Source organism: Oryctolagus cuniculus, chromosome 3, assembly GCF_051225735.1.
Source record: "Oryctolagus cuniculus isolate XC-2025 breed Fujian yellow rabbit chromosome 3, ASM5122573v1, whole genome shotgun sequence".
Taxonomy (NCBI): domain Eukaryota; kingdom Metazoa; phylum Chordata; class Mammalia; order Lagomorpha; family Leporidae; genus Oryctolagus; species Oryctolagus cuniculus.
In genome coordinates this window covers 22824053-22845590 of record NC_142869.1, presented here as the reverse complement: position 1 = coordinate 22845590, position 21538 = coordinate 22824053, and the positions used below count along the sequence as shown (strand labels likewise).

The window sequence follows — 21538 nt, the reverse complement described above, 5'->3', positions numbered from 1 at the left end:
GGACCCAAAGCAGCAGAAGATCTATGACCTGTTCCAGAAGTCCTTTGAGGAAGACGGCAGTGACACAGAACTCCTGGAGGCAGCAGAGTCTTTTGACCCCGGAAGTGCTTCAGGAATATCTGGAAGTGGTTCCCAGGACTTAGGAGACACCCTGGGTGAAGACACATTGACAGGCAGTCCACCAAAGAAAAGGAGATTTGAATTTTTTGATAACTGGGACAGCTTTACTTCTCCTCTGTAAAAGGGACCAAAAAAAATTAAAAATCATGGAGTTCATTAAAATAAGATAAGGTATTTTGTTTTGAAAGCCTATGCTCCTCTTGTCTGCAGCAGTGGCTATATCTGTTGGTAAGCCTGCAGTAGCTCCAACATTTCCAGTCCCCCATGGTTGGATGCAGGCTTGCTTTGGGTCTTAGTTCACCTTGGCTTTTAAGCTTAGACATGCAGGCAGTGGGTTGTAGCATGATAATTCATGTTTTTAAAATAATGAAGTGCTTCCTACACATCCCTTGAAATCTAGATTTTTTTTTTCAATTTAGTGACAACAAATATTTATAGAGCACCTGTTGTGTGCTTGACACCATTCTAGGTACTGGCAATAATTTTGATGAGCAAAAATGAAAAAATACATGCCTTTTTGGTGTTTACTCAGTGGGAAAGGCAATAGTTTTACAGCCTCTTTCCAATAAAAGTCTACTTATGGACGTTAAAATTTGAATTTCTCTGACTGACTGGTTTGATATTTTCTAACCATTCAAGGATGTGATACCATTCTAGCTTCCTGCTGTTCAGACAGAGACAGCAGGCTGAATCTTTGCCACTGCCCAGTTTCTAAATGTTGGTTTAGAGCAATAGCCTCCTCTGTGAGTGTGATTTTTTTTCTTCTTTTTTAAGATTGATTTGTTTCTTTGAAAGGCAGTTTCAGAGAGAAAGAGGGACATCTGCTGATTCACTCCCCAAATGGCCGCACTGGCTGGGGCTGGGGCTGTAGAAACCAGGAGCTCAGAATTCCACCCCACGAGGGAGCAGAGACCCAGGTACTCGGCCTGCTTTCTCAGGCCCATCAGGAGCTCAGAATTCCACCCCATGAGGGAGCAGAGAGCCAGGTACTCAGTCTGCTTTCTCAGGCCCATCAGGAGCTCAGAATTCCACCCCAAGAGGGAGCAGAAAGCCAGCTACTCGGTCTGCTTTCTCAGGCCCATCAGCAGAGAGCTGGATTGGAAGTGGGAAAGCCAGGACTTGCACTGGTGCCCATATGGGATGCTGGCATCACAGGGGGTAGCTTTACCCACTGCACTATGTCAGCCACAATTTTAACTTACCTTATATGACATTTGAAAGATTAAGATAAAATTCATAATATATTTTATTTAACTTGATATATTTAATATAGGAGAACTTCATGGAAATTTCACATTTTTTTCCTGCAAATGTATTCTTTGATGTACAACAGGCTCCAAGACAACACTTCATCCTGGGAGTCAGGGACAAGATGTCATGGCAGGGACACCAGATGTGTAGACAGGCATGCACTCATGGGTCACCCTTGACTCAGACACACACAGTAGCTTACTGGGTATCACATTGCTGGATTCCACCCGTGGCCCTGGGGCCTTCCCACAGCCTTTGCTTTCAGCTCGTGCGGTTCTGCTACTGAAAGCCTCCTCAACTCCACCTCCTCTGCCTGCTTCTTGAGCTGCCAGGGGCTGCTTCTTGCCATCTTCACAGCCAGATGGAGCACACTGCACTTGTGTTATCTTTTTGTTTTTTAAGTTTTTAAAAATATTTATTTATTTATTTGAAAATGAGAGTCACAGAGAGAGAGAGGGATTGACAGAGAGCCTCCATCCACTGATTCATTCCCAAATGACTACAACAGTCAGGACTGGGCCAAGCTGAGGCCAGGAGCCAGGAACTTCCAGACATCTCCCATGTGGATGCAGGGGCCCAAGCACTTGGACCATCCTCTGCTGCTTTTCCAGGCACATTAGCAGGGAGCCAGATTGGAAGTGGAGTAGCTGGGACTCGAACCGGCGCCCATATGGGATGCTGGTGTTGCTGGCAGCAGCTTTACCTGCTACACCACAGCACCGGCCCTGCATTATCCTTTAATTCTGTTTTCCCATGAGCTTTCTGAAGTCCCTTCCTGTTTATATATCTCAACATATAAACAATACTTTTTAAATATTAATGAGAAATTGTCTTTTTTCCTACTAAGTCTTTTTTTTTTTTTTTTGACCTATTGTCATGTTTAATCCCAGTGAGAGTCAAGTTGGGAATTGATAATTTCTTCTTTTTTTTTTTTTTTTACAGAAGATCAGTTTAGTATACATTAAGTAAAGATTTCAACAGTTTGCACCCTCAGAAACACAAAGTGAAATATACTGTTTGAGTACTCGTTATAGCATTAAGTCTCAATGTACAGCACATTAAGGAAAGAGATCCTACATGAGGAGTAAGTGCACAGTGACTCCTGTTGTTGACTTTACAAATTGACACTCCTGTTAATGGCATCAGTAATCTCCCTATGCACCAGTCATGAGTTTCCAAGGCTATGGAAGCCCCTTGAGTTCTCCAACACTTATCTTGTTTAGACAAGGTCATAGTCAAAGTGGAGGTTCTCTCCTCCCTTCAGAGAAAGGTACCTCCTTCTTTGAAGACCTGTTCTTTCCACTGGGATCTCACTCGCAGAGATCTTTCATTTAGGTTTTGGTTTTTTTTTTTTTTTTGCCAGAGTGTCTTGGCTTTCCATGCCTGAAATACTCTCATGGGCTTTTCAGCCCGATCGGAATGCCTTTAGGGCTGATTCTGAGGCCAGAGTGCTGTTTAGGACATCCGCCATTCTATGAGTCTGCTGAGTATCTCGCTTCCCATGTTGGATCACTCTCCCCTTTATTTATTCTATCGGTTAGTATTAGCAGGTACTAGACTTGTTTATGTGCTCCCTTTGACTCTTAGTCCTTTCATTATGATCAATTGTGAACTGAAATTGATCACCTGGACTAGGGAGATGGCATTGGTACTAAGTCTTTTTTTGTCCATTTCTTTTTTTCTTTTTATTTATTTATTTTTCCCAAAGAAATATTTTATTTAAGGAGTACAAATTTCATAAGTACAACTTTAGGTATATAGTGATTCTTCCTAACATAACCACCCCACTTCTTCCTCCCTCTCCCATTCCAAGTTCCATTCTCCGTTAAGATTTTTTTTTTTTTTTTTTTTGACAGGCAGAGTGGACAGAGAGAGAGACAGAGAAAAAGGTCTTCCTTTTGCAGTTGGTTCACCCTCCAATGGCTGCTGCGGCCGGCGCACTGCGCTGATCCGAAGGCAGGAGCCAGGTGCTTCTCCTGGTCTCCCATGCAGGTGCAGGGCCCAAGCACTTGGGCCATCCTCCACTGCACTCCCGGGCCATAGCAGAGAGCTGTCCTGGAAGAGGGGCAACCTGGACAGAATCCAGTGCCCCGACCTGGACTAGAACCTGGTGTGCCGGCACCGCTAGGCAGAGGATTAGCCTGTTGAGCCACGGCGCCGACCAAGATTCATTTTCTTTCTTTTTTTTTTTTTTTAGATTGATAAAAACTTCCTCTTTAATCAAGGCTTTAAACATGGAATAGATTTCTTGAATAAAATGGAGAGTTTCCAATACATTGAAACATAAAATCAGAAGTCACCATCCATACAATACTCGGCAGGAAAAAAACAGAACAGCAAGGTCACACAACCCCTGTGATAACCCTGGTCTTACTCTCAGATGCTCTGCGGGCTACAGAACACACCGTGGCTTCTGGGGTCACATTCAGGGGAGGCCGTGGCCTGCAGAGCACTCGCTGGCTGGGCTGTGGTGGTGTTGGCTTTACTCACGAAGCAAAGCAGCAGGTACCAGCATATGTGAACAGTGTATTGAACATCCTTGAAATATCAGAGTGAGAAGAAGGAAGGGAGGCAACATAATGTTATCAGAAAGATGTCAGAAAGGAAGAACAGCTGTGTGGAGCTCGAGGCTGGAAGTGGCTCGCCAGCTTCGTTTCTTTGGTTTCTTCGGTAGTAGCCGCCGGAACAGCAGGATGTGGGGTTCTGGTTCGTGGATCATATAATGGACCCATCCCTGACTCTGCTGAACGCCAAGGTTCCTCCATTCAGATTCAGACATCAAATGGGTTTTAGGGACCAGCTTGGCTATGTCCTTGGGCAACATAACATGCCGGTACTCGAACTCCTCGTCGTCGTACTTGTCCGAATAGTAAATCTGTTTGTGCGACATGATCGCTCTGCCTGCGGGCCGTCAGCCCCACGCTGCCAACCTCCAAACAACTCGCAAGATTCATTTTCAATTAACTATACACAGAAGACCAACTCTATACTAAGCAAAGATTTCAAAAATTTGCACACACACACACTGAGTACAAGTTTTACAGTTAATTCTCATAATATAACTTGAGGACAGAGGTCTTGCATGGGAAGTAATTGCACAGTGATTCCTGTTGTTAATTTAACAACACTCTTATGTATGAAGTCAGAGATCACCCGAGGCTGTTGACATGAGCTGCCAAGACTGTGGAAACCTTTTGAATCCACAGTCTCTGTTATGGAAGTTCTCTCCTCCTTTCATAGAAAAGTATGTCCTTCTTTGATGGCAGTTTCTTTCCGCTGGGGTCTCAGTCACATCCTTCATGTAGTACATTTTTTGCCACAGTGTCTTGGCTTTCTGTGCCTGAAATACTCTCATGGGCTTTTCAGCCAGACCAGAATGCCTTAAGGATTGATTCTGAGGTCAGAGTGCTATAAAGCAATTGTCATTCTATGAGTTGGCTGTGTGGACTGCTTCCCATGTAGGAACATTCTCTCCCTTTTAATTCTATTATTATTTCCAGACACTTGATTTTATTTATATGATCCCTTTAACACTTAACCCTATTTATATGATCACTTTAACATTTAATATGATCACTTTAACACTTAAGATGGCATTTTTAGCACCCAGCTTAATGGGATTTGGGGTTGATGTTTTCCAGATCCATCCATTTTGTTGCAAATGACCAGATTTCATTTTTTTTTTTACCACTGTGTAGTATTCTATAGAGTACATATCCCATAGTTTCTTTATCCAGTCTTCAGTTGACATTTAGGTTGATTCCATGTCTTAGCTATTGTGAATTGAGCTGCAATAAACATGGGGGTGCAGATAACTGTTTTACTTGCTTATTTCATTTCCCTTGGGTAAATTCCCAGGAGTGGGATGGCTGGGTCATATCATAGGTCTATATTCAGATTTCTGAGGTATCTCCATACTGTCTTCCATAGTAGTTTTACCAGTTTATGTTCCCACCAACAGTGGATTAAGGTACCTTTTCCCCCATATCCTTGCCAGCATTTGTTGATGATTTCTGTGTGAAAGCCACTCTAACTGGGGTGAGGTGAAACCTCATTGTGATTTTGATTTGCATTTCGCTGATGGCTAGTGATCCTGAACATTTTTTCATGTGTCTGTTGGCCATTTGGCTTTCCTGTTTTGAAAAATGTCTGGTTAAGTCCTTGGCCCATCTTTTAGTGGGCTGTTTGTTTTGTTTTTGTGGAGTTTCTTGATCTCTTTATATATTCTGATTATTAATCCTTTATCAGTTGCATAATTTGCAAATAATTTCTCCCATTCTGTTGATTGCCTCTTCACTTTCCTGAGTGTTTCTATTGTAGTAAAGAAGCTTCTCAATTGGATATAATCCCATTTGTAAATTTTGGCTTTGACTGCCTGTGTGTCTGGGGTCTTTTCCAAGGACTCTTTGCCTGTGCCAATGTCTCTAATTTTCCCAATGTTCTCTAATAATTTGATGGTATCAGGTTGTAGATTTAGATCTTTAATCCATTTTGAATTGATTTTTGTGTTAGGTGTAAGGTAGGGGTCCTGCTTCATACTTCTGCATGTGTAAATCCAGTTTTCCCAGCACCATTTGTTGAATAGACTGTCCTTGCTCCAGGGATTGGTTTTAGCTCCTTAGTCAAATATAAGTTGATTGTAGATGCTTGGATTGATTTCTGGTGTTTCTATTCTGTTCTATTGGTTTATCCATCTGTTTTTGTACCGGTACCAGGCTGTTTTGATTATAACTGCCTTGTAGTATGTCTTGAAATCTGGTATTATGATGCTTCCGGCTTTGTTTTTGTTGTATAAGATTGCTTTAGCCATTCAGGGTCTTCTGTGTTTCCATATAAATTTCAGCATCATTTTTTCTGTATCTGAGAAGAATGTTTTTGGTATTTTGATTGGTATTGTATTGAATTTGTAAATTGCTTTCGGAACAATGGACATTTTGATGATATTGATTCTTATAATCCATGAACATGGAAGATTTTTATATATTTTTGTATCTTCTATTTCTTTAATCTTTTGTAGTTTTCATCATAGAGATCTTTGACATCTTTGGTTAAATTTATTCCAAGGTATTTGATTTTTTTGTCCCTTTTGTGAATGGGATTTTGCTCTTAGAAATTCTTTCTCAACCATGGCATTGTCTGTGTATACAAAGGCTGTTGATTTTTTATGTATTGATTTTATATCCTGCTATGTTACCAAACTCTTCTATGAGTTCCAATAGTCTCTTGGTGGAGTCTTTTGGATCTCTTATAGATAGAACCATGTCGTCTGCAAATAGGGATGGTTTGACTTAACTGTTTCCCAATTTGTATCCTTTGATTTCTTTGTCCTGCCTAATGGCTCTGGCTAAAATTTCTGGGACTGTATGGAATAGCAATGGTGAGAGTGGGCATCTTTCTGGTTCCAGATCTCAGTGGGAATGCTTCTACCTTTTCCCCAATCAGTAGGACTGAATTCAGCTGGCCATGGTTTTGCCATAAATTGCCTGGATTGTGTTGAGGAATGTTTCTTCTATACCCAATTTGCTTAGAGTTTTCATCATGAAAGAGAGTTATGTTTTATCAAATGCTTTCTCTGCCTCTATTGAGATAATCATATGGTTTTTCTTCTGCAGTTTGTTTATGTGGTGTATCACATTGATTGATTTGCGAACTTGAACCATCCCTGCATACCAGGGATAAATCCCACTTGGTCTGGGTGGATGATCTTTCTGATGTGTTGTTAAATTCTATTGGCCAGAATTTTCCTGAGAATTTTTGCATCTATGTCCATCAGGGAAATTGGTCTGTAGTTCTCTTTCTCTTTTCTCTGTTGTGTCTTTTTTTAAAAAAATGCTTATTATTGATTATTTGCTTTGATGTTTTCAGTTTTTTTAAAATTTATTTATTTAATTTGAAAGTCAGAGTTACACACAGAGAGAAGGAAAGGCAGAAAGAGAAAGAGACATAGAGAGAGGTCTTCCATCCGCTGGTTCACTCCCAATTGGCCGCAATGGCCGGAGCTGCACCAATCTGAATCCAGGAGCCAGGAGCTTCCTCCAGGTCTTTCCATGCAGGTGCAGGGGCACAAAGACTTGGGCCATTTTCTACTGCTTTCCCAGGCCATAGCAGAGAGCTGGATCGGAAGTGGAGCAGCCAGGTCTCGAACCGGCATCCACATGGGATCCTGGCACTGCAGGTTTGAGATGTTTTAAAGGGAGAGCTGGGAGATTTGCAGATGGATTGACCTGGGGGCAGGGGCGGTATTCACAGAGGTAAGAAAGAAGAAGGAGAGAAGGGTAGGCTGGTTGCAAAATGAAATCCAAGGTTTGATAAGGAGGCCAACATGTGGCACAGTGGGTTCAGCCACTGCTTGGAACATATTGGGGTACTGTTTCGAGTCCCTGCTCTGCCTTTTTTAATTGTTGTTTAAGGTTTATTTTTTTGAAAGGTAGAAATACAGACAGAGAAGGAGAGAGAGAGAGAGAGCCTCCATCTCTGGTTCATTCCCTCAAATGGCTGCAATGGCCAGGGCTGGGCCAGGCCAAAGCCAGGAGCCAGGAGCTTTTTCTAGGTATCTCATGTGAGTGCAGGGGCCCAAGGACTTGGGCCATCTTCTGCTGCTTTCCCAGATGCACCAGCAGGAAGCTGGACTAGAAGTGGAGCAGCTGGAACTCTAACTGGCTCCCATACGAGATGCTGGCACTGCCAGCTTTTTTTTTTTTGACAGGCAGAGTGGACAGTAAGAGAGAGAGACAGAGAGAAAGGTCTTCCTTTGCCATTGGTTCACCCTCCAATGGCCGCCACGGCCAGCGCACCGCGCCTATCCGAAGGCAGGAGCCAGGTGCTTCTCCTGGTCTCCCATGGGGTGCAGGGCCCAAGTACTTGGGCCATCCTCCACTGCACTCCCTGGCCACAGCAGAGAGCTGGCCTGGAAGAGGGGCAACCGGGACAGAATCTGGTGCCCCGACCGGGACTAGAACCCGGTGTGCCGGTGCTGCAAGGCGGAGGATTAGCCTACTGAGCTGCGGCACCAGCCCCAGCTCTGCTTTCAATCCAGCTCTCTGTTAATGTTCCTGGGAAGGCGGTGGAAGATGGCCCAAGGACTTCGGGCTTGCCACCCACATGGGAGACCTCAATGAAACTCCTGGCTCCTGACTTGTCCTGTCCCAGCCCTGGCTGTTGAGAGTGAATCAACAGATGGAAGATCTATCTTTCCCTCTCTCTCTGTTGCTCTGCCTTTCAAATAAGTATATATAAAATATATATATTTTATCTTAAAGCGTTCAATAAGGACTTGTGGGGTTTGAGGGGATTGTCAGACTGAGAGACACACCCATCTCGCTAATGCAGTCACTCCATTCAGGAAGGGAAAAATCTTTGGGATGAGTTAAGGCCCAGGAAGCAAAAAGGTTTTTGGATCCCAGTCTAATCCTGAGAACATTTCAGAGAGGACTGTTTCTTCCCCATCTGCCTCTGTGCCCAACCACAGCCTCTGCTCTGGGTGTTTATGTCACATGGTCGGAGAGTAGCGAACCCTCACCCACAACATGTGCACGCCCCGAGCCACGTCTCCCTGCCTGCTGCACACTCAATTGTCTTGGAGAACTTTTGCTGCAGTTTTTCCATGGGCTCCCCTCGACTGAGGTCAAGTTCTTTAAATCTCTCAGGCTCTCACTTCCTACTTCTGTTAATAGTTTCTCCTTACTCCAGGGTTGTGGTTCAGGACACAACAAGTGGGGATTTGAAAGTCCCAGGGAAATGTGCAGGTGACATCGGAGATGTGCAGAGCCAGGTGTGCTTCAAGTCACACAGCATTTCGATGGAGGAATTCCTGCTGTGGTCAGCTCAGGCCTGCCGCACTGCAGGGTTGGGGCAGCGTGGCTGCCACTGGGAGGGCTTTACCGGCTTTCTTACAGTGTGATGCTCATATCTGCAACCCCCATTCCTCTGTGGTCTCAGGAAACAGGGGCTGTTGAGGCTTCCTCTGCATGCTACACTTGAACCTCATTCTAGCTGTTCTGGATAAAAACTCCCCCTCCCTTTCAGGATGTGCCTGTGGCCCTCCACTGCAAATGTATGACAGGGTATGACAATACCCTGTGGCCTGAATAAGGCTCACTTCAATTGTACTTCAGAAATTATTTTTTCTTTTTTAAAGATTTATTTATTTATTTGAAAGGCAGAGTTACACAGATAGAGGAGAAGCAGAGAGAGAGAGAGAGGTCTTCCATTTGCTGGTTCACCCCAATTGGCCACAATGGCCTGAGCTGTGCCAATCTGAAGCCAGGAGCCAGGAGCTTCTTCCAGGTCTTCACGTGGGTGTGGGGGCCCAACGACCTGGGCCATCCTCCACTGCTTTTCCAGGCCATAGCAGAGAGCTGGATGGGAAGTGGAGCAGCTGGGACTCGAACCGGTGCCCATATGGAATGCTGGCACTGCAGGCAGAGACTTAGCCTACTGCACCACAGCACCGGCCCTCTTCAGAAATTCTTTTTTAAGAGCTACCTACCTCACCATGTCTACAGGATTCAGTAAAAAAACACTGGGACTTAATCTACATAGCAATGAAAGAGTTGTCACCCTGGCTGCTCCTTCATTTCGCAGCTCAATCCAGACCCCCAGGACTGTGTTGCCCAGAAGTGTCCATTGAAATGAAGAAAATCTGGGCCCATCTGAGCCCACTCCCGTCCCTGGCACTAGTTGTGGGTCCCGTAAAGGCTGTTACTGAAAGTCACCTCTGGCCCACAGCACGTGTACCTGCTGCCCTCACCAGGACCCCTAACTGGTGTCGTGTGTTCCCCGAGTGACCCAGATGATTCTGCCTGTAGGGCTCTTGTCAGGAAGCCTCTGGGAGGCACCAGGGCTCTCTGGCCCTGATCCGCTTGGACTTGAGTTCATCACAGCCTTTTCCTGCTTGGCTTCCAGATGCACCTTTTGCTCTATCAGTGAAAGAGCCGAGAAATAGAGCCGGGGAGCCATCCCCTCCTCGCCAGCGCCTGGGTCTGCCTTGTCCGTACCTTCTTCTCTGTTGGCACCCTGATGCGTTCTGATGCTTTATTCCATTGGGTTTTTTGTTTGTTTGTTTTTGCTTGGGGAACAGGAAGAAGTGCAATCTTAGGTTTACCCCATCCTGTCACGTCCCACCAAGTTCAGGATCACCAACAGGTGGCTTGGAAGTCCAAAGTGGCTTGTGTTTTGTGTGGGTTTTGTGTTTTCCTGTGGAGTCTCAGTGAAGGAAATGGATTCCTAATCATAGCAGAGAACACGCAGGGCCTGTGAGTCACAGTCTTTCGGGTACTGTGACAGCAGCAGTTATCGGATTTTGCAACATCCTCTGCCCACGCTGCCCCCCACAACCCCCCTTCACAGGTTTTATTAAGTCCCAGGACCTTCCTTTTTTCTTTTTTTAGCTTCCTCCCTTTTGGAGCTGAAATATAAAATCCAAAAGAGATCATAAACAATTTGTAACTTAACAAAATATTAAAGAATACATTCCAGTGTAGCCATGAGCCAAGGACGTGAAAATGATACCTTCTAGAAGCCTTGCTGTTTTGCCTCTAATACGTAGCTCCACCATCCACCTGGAGCTTATTGTCATTCGGGGGTGAGAGAAGGTGGGGGTCAGTTTTTCCCATATGGAGATGGAGTTATCTCAGCACTACTGGTTGCAAAGACTGCCCTTTCACTCTAGCTCAGTTCTGCCTTGTTTTCAGTATTGATATTGATACAAAATTAACTGACCCAGGAATGTGTGAGTGGGCAAAGTGGGAAAATGAGAGTCCTCGTTCTCCTCTCTCGCACCCCTACCCTCCTTCCAGGAGGTAACAGTTAACATGGATAATTTGGAATGAAGCCATTTGTAACTTAGTCCCTATGCAAATATTTGTAAGCATACATAGAATTTCTTTGAACAAACAGCGTAGCAAATTCTTCATACACAAAACGGCTCATTTCCCATCACATGTCTGGGCAGCATTTCACACCACTCACCTTACCCCTTCACGGGTTCCGAGGGACTGCTGCCCACTCTGATGGCTGCACTGCCTGTGTAAACACTCCACCAAGTGTCTAACAACAACTCCAACAATCCTAGCTGGGTGCCTGATCCATTTCAGACATGCTGATTCGCAGCCTCCAGGCCTCACCTCCTCTTGCTGAGTGCTCTTGCCTGTGGCCCTGGGCCCACTGGCTTTTGGACACTGCTCTGCAGGGCTCATTCTTGTCTGTTTCACCCGGCCCTTCCATGAAGAGTGGAGGATGTTCAGTGACGTTCAGTGGAGGAACAGCACGGAGGCTGGGACTCGAGGCTAACCCTTTGGTCTCTGGGAACAAGGCTTGCACCCCAGATTTCTATCTTTTTTAAGATTTCTTTTTATTTATTTGAAAGGCAGAGTTACAGAAAGAGGGAGAGAGAGAGAGATCTTCCATCTGTTGATTCACTCCTCCAAATGGCCACAATGGCTGGGGCTGGCCAGGCTGAAGCCAGGAGCCAGGAACTCCATCCAGGTCTTCCATGTGAATGGCAGGGGCCCAAACACTTGGGCTGCCTTCCCAGGTGCATTAGAGGAGAGCTGGATTGGAAATGGAACCACTGGGCTAGGAACTAGTAACCTCCGCTTCTGATGGTCCTGTGATGGGGATGGAGAGTTATTGGCCCAGAGGTAAGACAAATGAAGACTTCGTGAGAGGCGCAGTTCTCCAGTCACTTGGAGCTGGTTTCATGAGTGCTCCTTGTACATCCTCAAGCTAGCTATTTAAAGAGAATTGTTCAGTTTTAACAAAATTGCTCTGAACATGAGCAATTTCCTCTATTATGGAGTGTCTCATTTTCAGCCACTCTACTGCATTCTTACTCATGCATGCTCTCCCTCTCAGAGCCCCTGAAGGCCAGAGACGTGGGAGGCTGTGCAGGGGATGATGTAGGGAGGCAATGCATCTGCTCAATGATGACCCGAATTGGACTTCGGAGCCAGCCGGGAGAGCTCACCTCAGCTCTGCCAGGGCTGCCCTGCAGGAGGCTGGCTGAACTCACCCTCTTCCCAAAGACCAGCTGCCTGGCCAAAAGGCACAGGCTGGAACAGTGATGCCACTAAGCAAGCTTCCTTCTTGGTACTCCTGCCACCTGCCAGTCCGTTAGCACCAATACGAATCCATTTCTATTTGAATGTATAGTTTTCTGGAGAGCTTTGCTGTGGATTCTCTCTCTCTCTCTCTCTTTTTCTCACATGCGTGCGCGCGTGCACACAGACACACAGACACACACACACACTGCATTTCCCCTCCAGGGAAGGACTTGCTCCCTTGGCTCCTGCTTCCCTTCCATCCTAAGAGGCATAAAGGGGCTCAGAGCCAATGATGAACCAGAGAAAACTCAAGGACACCTTGCATCCTTTGTGGGCCTCAGTGGTAGTCACTGTGACGGTAGAAGGTTCACTGTGCCTAAGCTAGATATTCAGGAGAACAAAGATGGGTATATTTCTAAGGAAAGCGGAAAGCAGATCTAAAAGAAGACTAGACAGGATTGCAAAGGCACCAAGAGGCTTTGAGATGGGCTGGCAGCAGCAGTAGCAGCGTCTTAGCAGTACCAATCATCATGGAGGAAGGCCCACTGGGGGCTTCCTGAGACTTGCTGTAGCCCCCAGGACCTTACCTGGTGCACCATATTCTCTACTCAACTTGCGGCTGAAAAACCAGACTTGGGGATAGGAGTCTGGTCATGCAGTATTGTTTTTAAGATTTATTTATCGGAAAGGCAGAGATACAGAGAGAGAAAAAAGACACACACACGTGCACACACACACAGAGACAGAGAGAGAAACTCCTCCGCTACTTTACTCCCTAGTTGGCTGCAACGGCCAGGGCTGGGCCAGACCAAAGTGAGGTGCCAGGAGCCAGGAGCTTTTTCCAGGTCTCCTACATGGCTGCAGGGGCCCAAGGGCTTGGCCATCTTCTATTACGTTCCCAGGCACATTAGCAGGGAGCTGGATCAGGAGTGGAGCAGCCAGGACTTGAACCAATGCCCGTATGGGATGCCAACATGGCAGGCTTAACCTATGCCACAGCACCAGCCCCTGGTAATGCAGTTAGACAAAGAAAAGAAACAAAACTCCAAACAACTCTAGCCTGGAAGTCACTTACTCGCTCTGAAACTTTGGGCAAGTCATTGACGTCCCCAGGCCCCAGGTTCTGGTTTGGGCCAGATGATAATTCTGACATAAGTGGGTTGACCTTATAAGGCAGAAAAATTCAGACAAGTAAAACCCTTTGTATGGATGGGCATTGTGGGGCAGCAGGTTAAGCCACATCCTGTGTCAGTGCTGATTCAAGTCCCTGCTACTCCATTTCCCATCCAGCTTCTTGCCAATGTGTGGCCTAAATGCTTGACCTCCCGCTACCCACTGGGAGACCTGGATGGAGTTCTTAATTCCTGGCTTCAGCCTGGCCTAGCCATAGCTGTTGCAGACATCTGGGGAGTGAACCAACAGGTGAAACATTCTCTCTCTCTCCTTTGTCACCATTATAGAACACTAGATAACAATTCCAAACTATCACCATTGATGTCCCAGACTCTGTGCTAGGCCCTAGAATGCAGAGATTGACAGCAGGGAGGCCCTGCCTTCCTGGAGTTCACTTGTAACCTTGGGTGGTGGTGGTGATGGTGGTGGTGGAGGTGGTTGTCTTAAATAGACTATCAGGACTGGCATTGTGGCACAGCAGGTTACGCTGCTGCTGCAATGAAACCAGCATCACATATGGGCACTGGTTCAAGACTTGGCTATTCCACTTCCAATCCAGCTCCTTGCTAAGGTGCCTGGGAAAGCAATGGAGAATGGCCCAAGTGCTTGGGCCCCTGCTATCCTCAAAGCAGACCTGGATGGGGTTCCAGGCTCCTGGCTTCAGCCTGGCCCAGCCCTGGCCATTGCAGCCATTTGGGGAATGAACATGTGGATGGGAGATCTCTGTCTCTCCCTCTATGTCTCTGTCACTCTGCCTTTCAAATAATAAATACATAAATATTTTTTAAAAAAGACTTTTTTAAGAGCATTTTTAGATTTCAAAAAAGATGAGGTGGTATGGTTCCTGTATACCCTCTCAAACAATTCCCCCTTTTATAAACGTCCTATGTTAGTATGCTGTGTGTGTAAGAAGTAATGAGACAGAATCGTCACATTGTTAGGTACTGATGTCCACAGTGTATTTAGATCTGAGTTTCCACCTGGCGTCTTTCTTCCAGGGTCCCATCCAGGAGCACACGTGACGTTTCCTCCCCGCCCCCTCGGGCTCCTGGCAGTGACAGTGCCTCAGACTCTCCTTGTTTGGGTGACCTTGACCGTTTCGAGGTGTCCTGGTCAGGTGTTTTGTAGATTGTCCCTCTTGTTGGAACGTGATGCTTTGTTTCATGATTAGCCTGGAGTTAGGGGTTTGGGAGGAAGACCGCAGAGGCAGAGGGACATCCCAAGGTCACAGATGGCCAGCACAACTTGTCCGTTGTCACTCCCCCTCTTCGTGGAGGAACGACACTAGACCCTGCGCTGTTCTTTTGTCTGCTCGGCCCTTCCCGGGTTTGCTGCTGGTTCTTCCTGGGTTGGCTGCCGTCCTTCCACCTCCGTGGATGTTCCCCTTAGATGTTCCTGGTGCATGTTGTCTCTCTCCTTCTTTATAGTCCTCTTCCACCAATCCCAACTCTGCTACCCACACGCCGAGTACGCTGCTCTCCTCCAATCAGGAGCAGGATCAGCTCCTGCAGGTTACTGGTTGAACTGGAGGCAGCTGTGTAAAAGTTGTTTTTACTCCTCTCCCAGCCCCACATTGTGGGAGAGCAGATGCATAGAATAAGTCTTAATTCCAGTAACTTAGTCTAGTCCGAGTTGCTCCCCACAGTCCGTGACGACGTTCATTTGGTGACCTGGCTGGGGCGGGGCGTGTCAGCTCTGTCCCCTGTAAACCTGCTCTTCTCCCCTTTCCCTGCTGCCCTCTGTGGCAGGAAATCCCTCAGCACAGCCCTGGCCTGAGGACCTGGGAGCTGTCCCCTCCTTTCTTAGGGGCAGAGGACCCATCCACAGAAAGATCTGCTTGTCACCTATTCATTTATTCAGTCAATCAACCGTGGACTCGGGGACATTTATTTTATACTTTGGGCTATAAATAAATAGTACCGTATCCACTGCTCAACTGTTTGCAGCTTTAGGAGGCAGGTGGTTAAGATGCTACTTGGGATGCCCACATCCCTACTGCACTGTTTTCTGTGCTTCCAATTCCAACTTCCTGCTACGTGTACCCTGGGAGGCAGCAGGTAATGGCTCAAGTAGTTGGGTCTTTGCCACCCAACTGGCTTTGGTCTGGCCCAGCCCCAGCTGTTACAGGCATTTGGAGAGCGAACCAGTAGATGGAAGATCTCTCTGTCTCTTGTCTCTCTGCTTTTCAAATAAATAAACTTAAGAAATGTTTCCAGCAATGGATACTGGAAGCTTGAGTCCTATGTCTCTTTGACAAACCCCCATCAAGGTAAGGTTTCCTGGCTTATTGAAGTTGTCCTTATTTTCTGGCAATCCCAGATGCTCCAGGCTCATCTTTCATGTTTCCTGCTGCAGTCCTAGAATCAGTCACTTCTCCAGGGAACCGTGGTTCCTTTTATGGAGTCTGGTATTGGAAACCAAGGTCTGGTTGCTGTGTATACTTGTTGCTACTGGAGTTTTTAGGTTTTTTATTTTTAATGATTGTTTTTCAGATTACAAAAGAAATTCATGTTTATGATAAAAGATAATTAGAAAATGCAGAAATGTATACAGAAACAAAATCAATTTATTCCCACTGCCATCAAAACGTAGACCTTTTTGCTGCTATTCCTCCTTTGGATTTACACAGCCAGGGCTGGAGCCACAGACTGGGAAGGACAATGGGAGAACTATAGATGCATCCCAGCTTGGTACAGGGTTACATCCAGATAAGCCCATTGCAAACTACAACCACCCTAAATCGAAAATGCACTGAATAGACTTAACCCACAGAACATCACGGCTCCGCCTCACAGCACGTGGCACACTGTCAATTGTTCCTCTTCCTGATTGCAGGGAGGATGGAGATGTGGCTCAGCATCACCCTGGAATTATGGTTTCTGCAAATGTGTGTGACTTCTGCACCACCATAAAGTGGCAACATTGTGAAGTTGAACCCTTGCACATCTGGAATCCTTTGTCCTTTGGTGATGACACAAATTGTATGGCCACTCATTGCCCCAGCAGCACTCGAAGTACAGAGGCTCTTCCTGGAACCACAGAAAAGAAGACCGGGATGGACTGCAGCGCTCACTTGCCAGCAGGCTGCAGACCTTGGGATGCTGGCAGCATGGTCCTGTCCATGTTCCAGGGCCTCAGAACGAGGGAAGCCAAGGGTGGAATTCTCAGCTGGAGGCTGAAAGCCAGGGGACCAGTAAGGGGCGGATGCTGCAAGCCCTAGATTCTAAACACCAGCAACTGATGTCCAAGGTGGGAATCAGTGTGTCCCAGCCTTCTCAGATGGGGGTGGCGGGGAGGGGGGCAGGGAGCCAGCACAATTCACTTTCTGTATTTATTCTTTTGAGACCTCCAGCCAACTGCAACTGATGGTCTTCCTACCTAATCCACTCTGACCCACCTGCTAATCTCATTTGAAAACACCCTCACAAATGCATCCAAAAGAATGCTTTGCCAGGTTTCTAGGCACTCCTTAATCCAGTCAAGCTGATGCTATAAAATTAACCATCACAAGAGAACACATGCAGAATTTTGAGGTAATTCATTTTAAGCTTTGTGAACTGAAGCTACTTGTGGCCAGAATTCTACTGAAAACATAGCCAGGTATTCCCACAATGCCTTTCAGCCTTCATGGTCTTTCCTGGCCCTTAAATCATGGATTCTCTTACACTCTTATTCTAAAAGTCTTTTTTATTTTTAGAGATATATTTATTTATTTGAAAGGCAGAGTTACACAGAGAGGGATCTTCCATCCTTTGGTTCACTTCCCAAGTGGCCTCAACAGCCAGGGCTAGACCAGGCTGAAGCCAGGAACCAGGAGTTTTATCTAAGCACTTGGGCCATTTTCTGCTGTTTTCCCAGGTGCATTAGCAGGGAGCTGGATAGAGAGCAGAGCAGCCGGGACACCAGCAGGTGCCCACCTGGGATGCCAGCATTGCAGCAGTGGCTTAACCCACTAGGCCACAACGCTGGCCCCTGAAATAATTCTCTGAGCATCTTCTCTTCTGTCCTAGCCATCTGGCAGGGTAACTTTCTAGTGAGCTCTCTGAATCCCCGCACTCCTCTTCTGTGACTCAACCAACCGCGGACTGAAAATATTGAGAGGGGAAACACTGCACAGTCGTTGTTTCCCCCCGTGACTATTTGCATAGTATGTACATTGTACTGGGAGTTATAAATCACCCAGAGATGATGTAACGTGCACAAGAGGATGTATATAGGTGAGTGCAAATACTACACTATTTTATAGAAGGGACTTCACCATCCTCGGACTTTGGTACCCAAGGAGGTCCTGGAACCAATTACCAATTACCACCCCTCCACCCCCCAAGGAGTGGCTGTGATGTCATTTGCCTGGCAGGAAGTCTGGCTGTCCTCTGCTGCCCCTGGAAGGGTGGACAATAGACTGTGGTTAGACAATAGAGTGTGGCGAGCCGCCCTTGGCGTGGAGCCTGGAGCAGGAACCTGCCTGACAGCCTAGGGTGATGCGGGGGGCGGGGGGCAGCTGGTGAGAACCGGGGGCCCCAGAGAGCGGTTGCAAAACGGACCGTGATGTGGACCCCTCCCCAGCCTTCGACTCTGGGACTTCGCTTAGCGAACCGCAGGCCCTCCCACGTTAAGCCCAGGGGACACCTGCCTTTCCCTGGAAAACTTGGAGCTCGTGAATGCGGTTACACGACCGTCTCCCGGCTGCCCTGCAACTTGTTCCGATCTTGTCACCACTAACGCCAGCATCCCGCACAGGGGCAGCTGCTCCCAGAAAGGATACGACATGGGGAAAGCAATGAGATTTGGAGTCACAAATGTCAAGCCTCTAAGCCTCTAAGCCACCTGACAGCAGGCAAGCCACTTAAGATCTGACTCCGGTTCCTTGACCGCAAAATGAAGAAAATGGTATTTCTCGGCAAGATTTTGAGGTAAGCGCAACACAATGTGGCTGCGCTGCCCGCTTGGGTTCCCCGTCGCTACAGTTTTTGAAGCGGGGCGGCTACGCCAAACATTTCCCGGCAGGCAGCGGGGAAACCTCCAGACCATAGAGATCGGTTCCTAGATAGGCCTCCCCGCGCCACTTCCGCTTGCCGGCCTAAAATCGCGCCTGCGCGCGACTTCTCTTCCTCTCTGGGCTTGGACCTAGGTGGCGGCGCTATGGTGAGAATCCTGTCTCTTGCGGCCTGGATCGCTATCCCCCGGCATCTGCTCCTTGCTGGGCTCTTTCGCCCTCTTTGGCCTCTGCTGGTCTGCCCTGTCCCATGCCCTCCCCGGAGTCCGGGGGTGCTGTCCCAGGCGAAGGGGCGGGGGCGGCCGGGGCCACCCAGGCCGGATTAATATGGGGCCGGCACTGGGCGCTGGTTTTACCGGGTTGATTTGCGGCAGTCTAGGTCATGGAGGGGTTGAGGTGGAGGGGCGTTGTGTGGTGGTGCTGGGACCTGGATCGCACCCCTGAATGTCGCGGGTTTGTCTGGCTCCTCACTTTGAACAGGCGAAACGCACCAAGAAGGTCGGGATCGTGGGTAAATACGGGACCCGCTATGGCGCCTCCCTCCGGAAGATGGTGAAGAAGATTGAGATCAGCCAGCATGCCAAGTACACTTGCTCCTTCTGCGGCAAAGTAAGGGGGTCTCTCGGGGGGCGGGGGGCAGGGGGCGGCCTCCGCCGGAGGCAGCTTGGGAACGGTGAGCGGTTAGAATTGCGGGTGCGGATGACTGTCAGTTGTGAGAGTGTCTCATTTAGAGGGGGAAAAAGGATAGCCTTGCGCCCCAAACATGTTTGGGAAGTGAATCGGTGTTGTCGGGTGGGTGCCAAGCCCCAGAGGTCTGTGCGTGTTGAGTAAGTGGAGGCTCGCTGTGGGCGCGAGTGCTGCCTCGTAGCAGTCCGTGGTTTCGGGGAGGGGTCTTTGATTCACTAGGATTGCAAGTTTCGCACTGGTGAGCTAAAGGGGTTTGGGAGCTTACCATACCCGCGTAAAACAGCACGAGGTTGGGTTGTCTCTGGAGGTTGAGGCTCCCGAAAGCCTCGAAGGCTTGATTGACGGTGACAATTACTTCTCCCCGAGTAGACCAAGATGAAGAGACGAGCCGTGGGGATCTGGCACTGTGGCTCCTGCATGAAAACAGTGGCTGGTGGTGCCTGGACATACAAGTGAGTCCGTTTCTGGCGTTGGGATGATGTGGGCCACGAAGGGGCGGTGCCGGGGTTGGCTGGGTGGGCCACTTTAACTTGCACAGGACTGAGAAAGTGGGGATGCCTTTAGTGTCTTAGGGGCTTTTAGAATTTCAGGTTATTTTCAGTTACTCTAACAAAACCCGGCATTGGGGTCATGGTCCGTTCGTTGTGGGGCTGAATCTTTACTGAACCTTGGCCTGCGCTGGGAATTGGTTTAAAAGCTGTAATTAGGAACTTGAGGCCGTTGGGGTCCCCACACCTTTGTGTTGTGGGGACCTCTTCAGCTTTGTGACCTGACAGCCGAGTGACATCACTCAGATGAGGCTGCCTCCGTGTCTGCTGGTTGTCACTGTTTTGACTCTTAAGCTTGCCCATTTCTAGAAATTGAAAGCCTCTTAGAAGTGTCAGCTGACTTGAAGTCTAGGGGTCTGAGGCTTCCCCTACCCAGTGCCCAGACCCACTTTATCTTACTTGCTTTAGAAAGGCACCGACAAGCAGAAATCTGGCGCCCACTGGTAGATCACTCCCCAGATGCTGGTAACGGCCAGATCTGGACCAGGCAAAAACCAGGAGCTGGGAACTCAATCCCAGTTTCCTGTGTGGAGGGCAGGGTCCCAACAACTTGAGTCCAAGTGCTGTGATAATGGAATGTGGTGTCCCCACAGGGGCTCTTCACTTGGCCAAACACCTGCTCCTGAGTAATAGCTGCAATTAAATGTTTGGCTTAATTACATCAAATTGTCAGCAGAGCAATCTGTATCTTGGTATAATTTTTCTTTTAGGAGAAGTTTTCAGAGATCCTAATACAAGCTTGTAACATTAAGGTGGGGCAGGTTTGCTTATTTGCCGTTTTACATTAACATGCTTAATTATGTTGGAAACTGGATTTGTCTTAACAGCACCACTTCTGCTGTCACAGTGAAGTCTGCGATCAGAAGACTGAAAGAATTGAAAGACCAGTAGAGGTGCCATATGAGACATCAGCAGCCTATAATAAATGGGTTAATTTATATAACAAAATCGCCTTGGTTGTTTTAATCAAATGATGTGATTTACATTGCGTTAGTGCTGAGATGGGTTACAATCCAGTCTTTTCAAAAGTCAGTGGAGACAATAAAGCCATGAGAATATACGAGCCTTACAAGTTAGGTGTGTGTCTTGGGCTTTCTTATTCTGTTCTTGCTAGGTTGACTTTTGAGATGATTTGTAAGATTGGTTTATTTATTTGAAAGAGTTATACAGAGAGGTCTAAGTGGAGCAGCTGGGACTCGAACCGGTGCCCATGTGGGGTGCCAATGCTTCAGGTGATGGCTTTACCCAATAGGCCACAGCGCTGGCCCCACATTAGCTCTTTAAATCATAATCTGACAGCATTGTTTTGTCTTCTTCAGAAAACAGATAATTGGAATTTTATAGCATATTTTGCACATACAGATTAACAGGATAGAAATTCAATTTAATATAGATGGCTACTTAATGAAATTCTTTGGAGGGATTAATTGGTTAAAGTTACGGCCTTTTTTAGGCACTTTTTATTCAGTTCACTAATTCTGATTTGCCTGTTAAGCTTTTCTCAACCATGCTTATGTACACATTTGTGATCTGGACTTAGGGTCAGCAATGTCAACGTCTGTGCTTTATCCACACCAAAAAAGGCAAGTTAATACGAACAGGTTTCCTTTACCATTAGGGGTTATATAAAAACCTTTGGCTCCTTGTGGGCTGTCCCCTATCTGCCCGTTACTGATTTTAGATTATACAAAGGCAAACATTCTCCAGCACTTGCTCTGTTG

General features: G+C 47.1%; 2 protein-coding genes and 1 pseudogene across 5 annotated transcripts in view; 2 read left to right on the top strand and 1 right to left on the bottom strand.

Moving 5' to 3' along the window:
* The window catches only part of SMARCAL1 (SNF2 related chromatin remodeling annealing helicase 1), a 63285-nt gene extending 62567 nt beyond the window's left edge, over positions 1-718 (top strand). For all 4 annotated transcript variants that reach the window (XM_008259123.5, XM_051848208.3, XM_008259124.5 and 1 more), the window contains exon 17: positions 2-718. In XM_008259123.5, coding sequence (XP_008257345.2) covers positions 2-241 — 240 coding nt within the window. In that variant the 3' untranslated portion in view covers positions 242-718. The remainder of the gene's footprint in view (position 1) is intronic.
* A 3159-nt stretch (positions 719-3877) lies between these two features.
* On the bottom strand, positions 3878-4345 carry LOC108176940 (cyclin-dependent kinases regulatory subunit 1 pseudogene; annotated as a pseudogene).
* A 12350-nt stretch (positions 4346-16695) lies between these two features.
* On the top strand, positions 16696-20765 carry RPL37A (ribosomal protein L37a). The gene is made up of 5 exons (XM_002712466.6): positions 16696-16779; positions 18594-18731; positions 19063-19191; positions 19639-19721; positions 20645-20765. Exons 1-5 carry the CDS (start codon positions 16696-16698, stop codon positions 20706-20708), a joined length of 498 nt encoding a protein of 165 aa, XP_002712512.2. The 3' UTR covers positions 20709-20765.
* Positions 20766-21538: the final 773 nt, after the last annotated feature.

What these genes read in the sequence shown, in the direction of transcription:
- RPL37A (XM_002712466.6), top strand. Translation starts at nt 16,696, where the DNA reads ATGGTCCTGTCCATGTTCCAGGGCCTCAGAACGAGGGAAGCCAAGGGT. An exon ending in ACCTAGGTGGCGGCGCTATG is followed by an intron (nt 18,732 to 19,062) that starts GTGAGAATCCTG and finishes CACTTTGAACAG; the next exon opens with GCGAAACGCACCAAGAAGGT. An exon ending in GGTGGTGCCTGGACATACAA is followed by an intron (nt 19,722 to 20,644) that starts GTGAGTCCGTTT and finishes TTGTCTTAACAG; the next exon opens with CACCACTTCTGCTGTCACAG.